We start from the raw sequence: 12,359 nt of genomic DNA, 5'->3' as shown, positions 1-12,359 counted from the left end.
ATCCAGCTTCTCTCAAAACTAAAGGAACCTATCAATTCTAGCTATCAAATCTATCTTCTGCCAATTCTTAAAGGAAGACTCAAATGCAATTCATATCAAGTCAAATATCAACAGGTTGTAGCACATAACTCCACTGGAATTTACTCAGGTATGACAAACATCAGGTATCTCTGCACTGCCTTAGAAAGTTTTAGGAAGGAAAACAGAGCCTTCATTTGTTGCACAATTTATCCCAGGTGACAGAACCCCAGTGCTTTTGTTTGGCCATATGAAAATCAAACTCATCTTTACTAATTGCATAAGAATATTGCAGGATCTATCTCGGTTCCAGTGTTTTAAGGCTTTCAGACAGAAATGCCAAACACTTCCTTAGTAATAACCTCATACAAGTTTTCCTACCCTTGAGACAAGTTCTATTTCTAAATACTGAGCCCTCTTCCTTTTTTTAAATATCAGATATATGTAATCCTTTTAGCTTTACTTGCATCAGATGATCTTTCCTCTGACTTTTACATTGAAATGAACAAGCTCCAACTTCCCTGGTAGCCATCTGTTAAACCTTTCCAAAAATTACTGCAACTGCATCCATTCTTATGATCCTTTTCCTGCTGCCTGGGTCAAAAAAGTTTAAAAGATGTGTTATAATATTAACTTATATACAACACTGTCGTTATATAGCACAGTTAACATTCAAAGCTAACCTGTATCAGAAAAAAACACAGGAAGATTGATTTTCCATGCAAACAAAAACCTTTGTGTTTTGTGGTACACTGTGTGAAGAATAAGCCATATTTAAAATTACTTTTATTAAAACACAAAACAATTGTTGCCTGTTATAGTCCTGTTAATATTATTTTTTTTAAAAAGGAAAAAAAGGTATTTTGGCCTGAAGAGGTCTAGGAAGCACCTCTGATCTCATCTGAAGGGAGGTTTTGAAACTCTAAAATATTAGGGAAGCCTTCATAAATTATATCCTATATAAGAAGGTAACAGCTGGATTGAGACAGTAATGGAATTTAACAAACAGCAATCTATCAGTAATGACAACAGAATGACAACAGAGTCTCCCAGACACTGTGGCAGATCAGCAGTTTGCAATAGGGATATTTTTCACCTAGAAAAATTACTGTAGTTAAAGCAATCATCATCAAAACCAAAAATTATTTCAAAATATATACCTCTGACTATACTGCTGTTGCACTTGATGTCAAAATCACTAGATCTAAATGGCAGCTATAGATTCTAACTATTGATTCATTCAATTTCTTTTTATTTTCCTCCCTTACATTTCTTTTATACATACACAAATATCTGTTACAAATATGTACTCATATAAAAATGGTAGTCAGAAGTCTGTGAAAGGACATGCATGCACACACACCTAACACTCAGGATGCTATTGAAAGCCAGGGCTAGCTCTGACCATTAGTTCTCCTCATGTGGTTAATTTGAAATTTCATACACAAGCTTTGCTAGAGCCGTGACCTGAGTGGTAATATATAATAATGCTAATTTGGCAGAGAGGCAGCCATTTCCCTCTCCATATATGCTATATTTAACAAAACCAAGAAAGAAGGAAGATGAATTAATTTGAATTAATAAAGTTTATATACTCAAAAACTTTGAATTAATAAAGGTTATATACTCATAAACTTTTCTCAACAGCAATAGCACTAAGAACTTATATGACCTAGAACAGAAAGACAACACATGAAATTTGGTACTACTGAAGTCAATAATTAAAATAATCAATGCTACAGATTTTAGGCTTTTTGCTCAGGCCTACTCCAGTTTATTTTATAATGTCTGTAAAATGTTCCTGCTCTAGCAACTAAAATTTATTACCTGCAGCACTGGAAGTTCAGTCTCATCTTCTGCACCTTCAGAAACTACACTTACAGCAAAAGCTGAAAGAAAAAACAGACTTCTTTCATATTACAGGAGCTCACTTTCACAACTGATAAAGTTCTGCAGCAAAAAAAAAAAAAACAACAACCTCCCTCTCTTCCCAACATTTAGGTAGATTTTTCACATTAAATCATACTGTATTTGTAATAATCTTTGTGAACATGAGAGTCTGTTCTCATAGAATTTATATATTTGCTGCATGACAAGTCCCACACCATCACTGAAAAAAATCACTCTGATATGAAGCCAATTTTTCTTGGCTTCAAGGCAAATAAATCCCTTATAAAAATAAAATCTGTTCAGTCCAGTAGCTCACTTGGTAACAGCCTAATGTGCTACCACACGGGAGACCTGCAGTGCACTGGTTTTAGGTTAAAGTTTGGATTACCAAAGCTTCTCTTGGAACCACAGAAACTTAGAGCAGCTGACAGAAATTTCTATCAAAAGTAAAGATGCCCATCACAGGCTTTGAATGTCACCTTTAAACAACATTCAAACTTGTAAAGGTATGAGACCCAAATAAATGTTTACAAAAAGAAGAGGGACCCCACAGAACTAATCTGCACAGAAGTAGCTTTATCTTAAACTATTTATAGCAACACCACCCTTTGCATACACTGGTTTGTATTAGGAAAAATAATAATAAAATCGGTTCTGGTGCTACTTTTTTGTTGATGATGTAGTCACTTAATTTGTTTCAGCCTGTTCATTTGTAAAAGTTCCATTTAACATAAGAAAGCCTTGCTAAGATTCTTCTTAAGAAATCCTTTTCTTAAAAGCACTAAAGAGATGCAAATGAAAGCAAATTGTTGCAATTTGGAAGGAATTCAAGACACTATTCTTCATGGTCAAATTGACGGCTTTCTTAAAAACTGGGGCAGAAAACAGATTCAAGTGGATTGTCTCACGACAAATTTTATTACCGCACCTGAGTGGGCGCAGCTGGTGAGAGAGAGACGGTGAATCTTGTTTCTTGAATCAGAAGGCTTGATTTATTAATATAAGATATAATACATTATAGTTATACTAAAAAGAATATAGAGAGAGGTTTTGCAGAGCAGCTAGGCTAGCTAGCAAGAGATAGAAAAGAATCTACAACAAAGTTGTGCTCAAGGACTCAGTCCCCTAGCTTGCACTGGTGATTGGCCCTTAATTATAAACATAGAAAATGAGCCAATCAAGGTGTTCCTGTTGCATTCCCCAGCAGCTGATAATAATTGTTTACCTTCTCTTCGGGGGCCTCTGGCCTCCCGAAGACGCAGAAATCTGAAAGAAAGGATTTCTGTGGAGAAATGTCTGCGACAAAATTTAAATTATTTATTGCTTGAAATTGACTTCAGAGCGAATTGTTAGCCATTATCATTCCCTTGATGCACTAGAAACCTACACTATAGGACAGCAAGACAAGATTGTCCTGGGTCTAGGGTGCCCCATCTCTGAACATCTACATCCTTATGCTCTTCCAGGTGGAGATCAAATTTCATCAAGTGTCCAGGAGCTGAGGTTCACAGTGACATCTCAGGTCCTGATTACCCTGCATCTCAAACCACACAGCTAGATCCAGACATCCCAAAAATCATCCTAACACAGCAGACTCATGGTGGTCATAAATCAGAATCACAAAATATTCAGCACTGGAAGGGACCCACAACTCTCAAAGGAATGGCCAGTACAGGGATTGAATCCATCTTATGAGCACCAGGAACTAACCAACTGAGCAAACCTCAAGGTCATTTTCCTCCTTGCCTCCCAATATAGCAGTATTTACAGATTCAGACAAGGAATAACCTCCCCTACACAAACCAGATCCACACCTTCTTCTTGGCACAATTCTAATTATAAGATTAACACATAACATCCTTATTCCAGCAAATGTATTAATTAAGTAGTATTAACCTGAAGAAGTGTCACCTCATAAATTCAGCTTATTCACAAGCCTATTTTCAGTTTTTAATATGCTCCTGAGGAAAGACACATGAAGCCTAAGACAACTGTGACTGACAAGAGATGCTGCCTCTGTCACCACAGTGCATTCAATAACCCATGCACACTGCTCCTAAGCTTTATAAAATATTAACACACATGATCCTTCAAACAAATCAAACAATAATCAGATTGCCTATTTCACAGCACATCTTTGAGAGCACAGATAAAGCTCTTCAGGGAATTAATTAAACAACCTATTCATCCTGGTATTACAGAACCAAAGATTTGTTGAGGTTGGAAAGGATCCCTAATGGTCATTTAGTTCAACCCTCCAGAACTGGATCCTCAGGACCTTGTCTAGTTAGGTTTTGATTATTTCCTACAACAGACTGCATAAACTCTCTGAGCAACCTCTTCCGGTGTTCATTCTTAGATTAAAAAAAAAAAAAAAAAAAACCAAAAACAAAACAAAACAAAAAAAAAAACCCAAACAACAAAATAAACAAAAACCAAAGAAAGAAGTAATTATGTTCAAACAGAATTTCCTGTATTTCAATTTGTGTAAATTGATTCATGTCCTGTTAAGTACCACACTCTGGCTCTGTCTTCTTTATTGCATCCCACCAGGTATTTACATATTGGAACTTCTCCTTGAACCTTTTTTCTCCAAGCTAAACAGCCCCAGCTCCTTCAGCCTCTCCTTGTCATCCATTAATGATGTTCATGGTCCTTTGCAGGACTCACTCCAGTATGTCCGTGTCTCTCTTGTACTGGAGAGCCCAGATGTGGATGCAGCACCCCAGATGTGTCACACCAGTGCTGAGCAGACAGGAGGGGTCACCTCCCTTGCCCTGCTGCCAAGACTTTTCCCCTGCAGCTCAGGGGGCTGCTGGCCATTTTTGCTGCGATGGCACACTGCTGGTGCATGAGCAGTTTGCTGAATGCCTGGACTCTCAAGTCCTTCCCTGCAAAGCTGTTTCCCAGACAATGTGCCCCCCGTGTGCAATGCAGCATGGAGTGCTTCCTTGTCAGGGGCTGGGCTTTGTATTTCCCTTCACTGAACTCAGTTTGCCAAGTTTCCTGTCTGCCCGCTTCTCCAGCCTGCTGAGCTTCCTCTGAATGGCAGCACCACCAGCTGGTGCATCAACTCCCCCTGCACATTGTGTATCCTCTGCAAACTGCCTGAGGGTGCACATCCTGTTGTCATTAATGAAAGGTTAAACACTACTGGAGCCACCATGCTGCTCATCAGAGCCACCAAGTCAGCCAGCTTTCTATCTACTTCACTGTCCACAGACATAGCCCATACTTCCATCAGTTTGTTGTGACATTACAGGAGACAGGATTGAGCTCAAACTCCTTGCTGAAGTTGAGATGAACAACATCCACTGTTTTCCCCACATTCATGAAGGCAGTCATGTCATCACAGAAGTCCTTTGGGTTGGTTAAACACGACTGTCCATTCATAAAAACATGGTGACTTCTCCCAGTCACCCTCTTGTCCTTCACATGTTTGTCTTGTCCTTCCTTGTTTGGCAGTGATACTGAGGATTATTTGCTCCCAGAGACTGAGGTACCACTAGCCAACTTATCCTTGCCCTCCTAGAAGACCAGGGCAATGTTCTTCCAGTCCTGAGGAATCTCCCCCAGCAACCATCACCTTTCAAAGATTATCAAGTCTTGCACTGGCATCATCAAACTCCACCAGCACTTGTATGTGCCTGCCATCAGGTCCTGTGGACTTCTGCATGTCCAGTTTGTTTAAATGTTCCCTAAACCAGTCCTCCCCCAGAGAGAATAACTCTTCTTAACTCCAGACTTTCTCATGAGTTTCAGTGGCCTGGGTTTGCTGAAGGTGAGTCTTAATAATATCGGTAAAGAAGAAGGTTCCATGTTCCTTGCCCTCTTTTTTTTAACCCTGTCCTCCATTCACAAGAAGGCCCATTATTATTTTCACTAGTCTCCCTTTTACTGATACACTTGCAGGAGCCCTTCTTCTTATATTTCACAAGTTGAATTTCTCACCAGGTTCAACTCCTGGTGGGCCCTGGCTTTCCTAATCGCATAACTGCACTCTCAGACAGTGTCTCCATGTTACCTGATTGTATTTCCATCTCTTGTGCACTTCCTTTTTTATGTTTGAGCTTTGTCAGGAGCTCCTGTTTGTGCATGTGGGCCTCCTGCATGTGGGGATGGATCATTATTGTAGGAGAAGAGCCTTGAAAACCAACCAGCTCTGACCCTATCACACAGTGCAATTTCAACACTCACACATATAATTTATCCAACAAACCAATACAGGCAATGAATGCTAAAGTCCCTTGCTATATCATTATTCTTATTCCCTGTGACTTCACTAAGGCAGCTTCCCCTCCTTTTTCAACAATTAAACACATTAAAATGACTTGGTATCTTTTACATTAAGTATATCAGGAAGACTCTTTCCAGCTAATACATTTTAATAAGACAAGAACTGTTCAGACTATTTTTAAACTACTGAAGAACGATTCACAAAAGAGACTAACAGACCCCTGAAGACACCACCAAAAAAGCCTCCAGAGTTTTCACCCAACAGTAATGAAGTTTTTCATGCACAGAGACTGTATGAATTTATCTTAGCAACACTCTTCCACCTGATTGGCAAATCTGTTTTGCACATCTAATTTGATAAAGCAGTCTTCAGCAGTCAGCTGTGGCCAAGACTCTTCTGGCTAAGCAACCTGTTCTCTCAGAATGGAAATAAATATCCTCTTCTAAGGATTTACTGGGAAAAGGGCAGCAGGAAAAGAACATGGTAAATTTATCTGGCCTACAACACATCAACAAAGGGACCACAGGGTAGGTAGAAAATACAGTGCCTTGGAACAAATGGACAACTCCAAGATTAATTCATTCACATGCAATTCACTTTCAAGAGGTTTCTGAAAAAGATGTTCCCAGGAGTGGACCAGTGATAGAAAAATTGTAACTCCAGATGCAGCTCATGGCCAGGTCACTTGCACAACACAGGCAGAAACTTTAAATTCTTTGTGATAAGGATACATTTTTGTTGTGTGCAAGGCATACATGCACAAAGAAGGATGACCTATGTCTAGGAGCTATCAGATGCTACTATAACAAACCAGTAACTTTTCATGCCCAAACATCATTATTAATTCAGACAATTGTAATGGATTTCTTTCAGTATAACTCCCTAAAGCATATATCAATCTCTGGAACTAGAGGTACCTTTGAAAAATCCAGAATTTCCCCAAGCCCCTTTTGTGTTTCGTAATACAAAGTAAGCATACCTCAGTTGGACTTGCCACAGAGCACAGAGAAAATTCATTGCAAGAAAGAATTCTTCCAATTCATTGGAAGAAACTGGTAAAAGTTCAAGCTGGTAAAAGTTCAAGCCCTGTAGCTACCACAGTAACCAAAAGACCAGGGTGATTAACTATACAGTTTCTTGCAAACAAAGCTATCCAAAGCAGGAAAAGAACAGCAAGGCACCATCTTAAATGCAACTGTAATCTTGTATTTGCCACTTCATTATTTAATGCATTGTGTACTCTGAAGGTTGACACATGTTGTGCATTAACATCGTGTCATCTGGCACAAGCAGACAGAAGCAGAACGTGTCAATCACCAGCCCTCCCCTCCTTTTGCTAAATGGCCAAGAACTGAGGATAAGAAAAGGACAGAAATTTTAGACGGACTTTAAAGTTCTATACTACTACCAATTTTATCTTTATGTCTTTTGAGAGCATGACTAGAATCCACTGGAAGAGCTAGACAACATTTTTTGATCCATTCAAAACCCAGACATGTAATATGAGATTTCCTGTTCAATTCCTTCAATTCTTATTTATTTTTGTCAAGTGTTCCATTATTTCCATTAAAATTTTAATAGGTAAATAGATTTGCTTATAACACTGGAATGTAAAACTCAGCAATTATTTTCATTGTTCAGCAGGAATATGTGCAGGATAGAAAAATGGATGTAAACACTGCAGCATTAAAACACAATACACTGTATAAATACATACAATTATACAATGTCACATTTTATATGTAGAAGCAATCCTCTCTTTGGTAATACTCTCATGCATAAACAACTTCCAAATGTTTAAAATTATATGTCCTTGAAGTACCAAGGATGTTAAAACTGAGGAGTTAACTCTGCTTTCACAGACTAATCCACCTGAGACAGAAAAGCAATACCTCTGTTATATTCCTCTTTCACAGTCTGATTCAAGGTTGACTGACCCCAGTGTTGTTCCAACAACCTCGCTGAGCTGTGGGTCAGTTTCAATGAGCTACAAAGAAGTAACAATTCTATGACAATGTATGGCAAAACTGTGATAATAAAAACCACTTCAAATAATGACAGCCAGTGATTACATTGTATGCAGTAGAGAAAACATTTAAAACAGAATTTCTTTACACTCCTAATAATAACTTAATGAAAGGCCTATTTTTGTTTTGGTTGGGTTTCTTTCCCCTTACAAGTTTTCAAAGAACATAAGGTTATATGAATTGACATGATTGCAGACACAATCGGCACTGATATTGTCAGTCAAAGAGATGGGATCTTCCATTATGAGACAGCCTGTGAGCACTATAAATTAGTTCTGTGTATTTATATGCAAGCTTTTATAATATTTCTTCACTGTTGCCACCCTATCAGCATCAAAGACTCTGGTCTAGCCAGATAAGAATGTATTACAGATTCATCAGCACAAAATGGGGAGAGAGCAGGAGGAGGAGGAAGAGGAGAGGCTGATGCAAGCAAATTTGCAGCATCTGAAGCTTTTCATAAAATAAAAGCAACTACTTATATTTCTTTACACAAATGGCACATATGGGAAGAAGGCAGCTGAAATCACCACTTTGAACCACTGGAATGGCTAAATGAGTACTGTGTACACCACTGTCTTTATAAAAGGCAAGCAAAAACAGTAGAAGAAAAAGCATCATCATGATCTCTTCTGATTGCCTAGAAGTTAGTCCATACAAAATCATCTGAATACATTTTCCCATTCTGTAAGCTGCCACTTGCAAGTTGGAATTTATGAAATTACCTAACTACTGACAGACAAACTGTTTGCTTCTGTGGAAGGCAATTCCAATTATTTCTGTTTTCGAAGAACAAATTTACTATCCAGGCCATCTCAAAAGCATGGGATATTTGGGAAAGGACAGATCAGTAACAAAAATGGGTATTAAAAAACCAAAAGAAAACCATGATACTGCAGGAAGCTTCTGGTGAATAAATCCCATACAAGGATTAATCAAGACCTACTAACAAGAACACAAAGGTTTCCATTTCTGCTTTCTACCTGCACGTAGGTAGGTATCTATGCATGTACAATAAATACAGATAAAGGAAAAACTGAATCTGCTATTCTCTGACTGTGATTACAATCTGTTTGCCATCAGAAATGCTATAGTACCTTACTGGAGCAAAATTACCCATCCTGGAAAGAATGAAATGCAGCTTAAGGAAGAGCTGTAGAGTATTAGCACTCTCCAAAAACTAAGCTGTGTCTGTGAAAGGAAAAGTGTTTAGCAGAAGGAAAACCAAAATATCAGTTTTACTTTGCTGGAAATGTGATTTATTAGCACCAGTTTTCCCCTGCATGATTTTGATGCACAAGCCATAGCAGTGGAAGAGAATCAAATCCAAAGGCTCACAATAAGCTGACAAGCCTATGCTGAAAGAGATGGAAATATTCAGGAATAGAAATAATGAGACATAGAACAGACGTAAACATTTACTTCTGCCGCTTACACTCACGCCAACAGCTCCCAACTGCAGGAGCCTGTAGCAACCCAGTCTCTGACATTCTAATAATCCTCCTCCTTTCATCTTCTCCCAGCTGACTAGACACATGAAGAACATCTCTACAACACAGTAATGTATTTCCTTGCTCTCGGCTGGCATTTTGGGCGGGCGGTTTTACCTTTCCCCCGCCCTGAGCAGAGCAGTCCGTCCGTGCGGCGCAGTCACAAGCCCGGGTGCTCCCCGCGCAGCTGTTCCGGCTCCCAGGGCCGGTTTCCCGGAGCGGGCTGTCCCTGCCCGCACCCTGGCCCCGCACGCCGCCCCGGGGGCGGGAGGCGCTCCCGGCGCTGCCCCCGCAGCCGGGGCCGCTCAGGGACCCCGCGCCGCCCGGCCGCGCTCCAGCCCGGATCGCCAACAAACTTCGGGAACGGGGCACCTCGCCTCCCAGCTCGCCTCCGCGCCGGCCGGGACACGGCCGCCGGGAAGCGGCTCCGGCGCCACTCCGAGCTCTCCGTACCCTCCTCCCTGCCATCCCCTCCTCGGAGGGGCCGAGCGTCCCGGGTCTCCTCCCTTCACCTCGCCATGGCGTCCCGGCCCGGCCCCCGCCACTCACCCCGGGCGCGGAGCGGCGGGAGAAGGAAGACGAGGTGGGCGCAGGCAGCGAAGAGGAGCCAGCGGCTGCAGCCGGGCTCCCGAGACATCTTGGCGGGGGCCGCGGAGCCGCACGGCGCGGTCGGAGGCGGAGGGCACGGTGCGCCCGGCTGCCCGCCTCTGCCGCAGGAGCGCGGGCGAGCGGCCTCCGGCTGGTGGCGGTGCCGCGGTCGCCGCCTGCCTGCCCGCCCTTCTCCTCCTCCTGCTGCTGCTGCCGCTTTCCCGTTCCCTCCTCCCGGCAGGACCGGCCGCCAGCGCCGGCAGCGGGGGGAGGCGCTCGGCGGCCGCGGCGCCCTCTGGCGGCAGCAGCGGGACAGGCAGCGCCCCGCGCTCCCGCGGCTCCCGCGCTCCCGGGGCGCTCGTCATGGGACGGCCGCCGGGACCGGGACGGGGCGTCCTGCCCCAAACAAGCACAGTAAGCACAGCTCTCCTCAGCCATTAACTCTTCTTAACCAGCCGTTGGAACGGGCTGCCAGGGAGGTGGTGGAGTCACCGACTTTGGAGGTGCTTAATGAAAGACTGCCCTGGTGGGGTTGACATGGTGGTGTTCAGTCGTGGGTTGGACTCAATGATCTCAGAGGTCTCTTCCAACTTAATTGGCTCTGTTATTCTGTGAAATGTTACCCAGCACTCCAACAGGAACCTCATCCACCAAAGCAAGGGACCTAATTCTTCTCTAGACCAACCCTCAGAAACCCTTACCCAAGAGAGCGCACGGCACCTTCAGATAGCCTTTCCTAAAATACCTGTGTGACCAGGAGTGTGGACATGGGGTGCAGCATGGAGTACAGGCATGGGACCTGGAGCACAGCCTTGGCACCAGAGACTCCACAGCTAAAATGACTCAACCTATTTGGCTAAAGAAATACAGACCTGGAGCTGCACAAAACTGATTTTAGGGGCAGCACAGAAGAAAAAGTAGACTCTAACGTGCATAGATATCACAATACAGACAGTAAATTTGGATATAACAGAGCCACAGACCAAAGAAGAAAGATCAAGAATGTGAAACCTTGCTAGTAAACAAAAAAATGACCCAACACGAATCCTGGCACAAGGAAGAAGAAACGATCCATGGGAATGTCAGATTTGTCCTAGCGAAGCACTCCACATGTGAACAACTTGCTATAAGTTCCCCCATACACCCCAGAATTAAACTGCTGCCCTTCAGACCCAGAGAAGCCTCAAAAAGCAAGCAGTGATAGGACTAGAAACTCAGCAGTGTGTAGAAAATTTTCAGCACAATGATATTGTTTCTTTTTTCTCTAACAATTAGATCTGTATTGATAATTATTAGAATTTCACATTTCAACTATAGTAGCAAGAAACAAAAAGTTCTTGACATATAAGGTGTGCTTCTTTGCTCTTAAACATGATTTTGAGTGTAACACCCAGTGTCCCTATGTAACAATTCCTTTCATGCTGGCCACATGTAAACATGAATTCCAGCCAGGTCTATTTCTACACATTTTCCCATCAAATACTTTTCACACAGACCCCTCCTAACAACCCAACCATTCAACACGCACTGACCTCATTGGAGAAAAATGGTTCAGAGTACAAGTCAGCCATGAACTATTTTTAATCCAGCAAGGCCAAACAGCACGGGACCCAACTTGGATCTTTCTTCAAAACACTGCAACCTTTAGGTCTATGGCATTCTTTTCTTCAAGGTCAAGTGGTTACAATAGGATACTTAAATATGCCGGGGAAGTGATAGTGAAGATGAATGGAAACCTTTTCACAGTGATAAACGCTCACTGCAAGCTCAGGCAAGCACATCTATACCACAGTAACTTGGTAGCAGACCTCACACTTTCCTTTAAAAGTCTCACAATAGAAACATGTTAGCCAGACTTTGCAGTTCTCAACCTGCTTTATGTATTTTCTAAACACACACCCCTGATATCACAAGAGAAGGGAAAATGAGGCAGAAGCAAGAACAACAGCTTGTTGTGTGCCTTACAGTACAACTGCTTGTTGCTGACATTCCAACTCACTAAATAAGTTACCGGCCTCAAGAATAATAATTCTGATGCCAACTAAGTAAAAACTTACATACTATGTCTGATTTTATGTGTATGCTCATCATTAGCAGGAAAAAGAAAAA

The 12,359-nt window shown here is 42.0% G+C and overlaps 1 protein-coding gene across 2 annotated transcripts in view; it reads right to left on the bottom strand.

The window, feature by feature from the left end:
• B3GLCT (beta 3-glucosyltransferase) overlaps window positions 1-10,439 on the bottom strand; it is a 46,803-nt gene extending 36,364 nt beyond the window's left edge. For both annotated transcript variants that reach the window (XM_058825242.1, XM_058825243.1), the window contains exons 1-2: window positions 10,212-10,439; window positions 1,846-1,907 (exon numbers count right to left, since the gene is read on the bottom strand). In XM_058825242.1, coding sequence (XP_058681225.1) covers window positions 1,846-1,907; window positions 10,212-10,299 — 150 coding nt within the window. In that variant the 5' untranslated portion in view covers window positions 10,300-10,439. The remainder of the gene's footprint in view (window positions 1-1,845; window positions 1,908-10,211) is intronic.
• Window positions 10,440-12,359: the final 1,920 nt, after the last annotated feature.

Source organism: Ammospiza caudacuta, chromosome 2, assembly GCF_027887145.1.
Source record: "Ammospiza caudacuta isolate bAmmCau1 chromosome 2, bAmmCau1.pri, whole genome shotgun sequence".
NCBI lineage: Eukaryota > Metazoa > Chordata > Aves > Passeriformes > Passerellidae > Ammospiza > Ammospiza caudacuta.
This window is presented reverse-complemented; position numbering and strand designations above follow the sequence as displayed.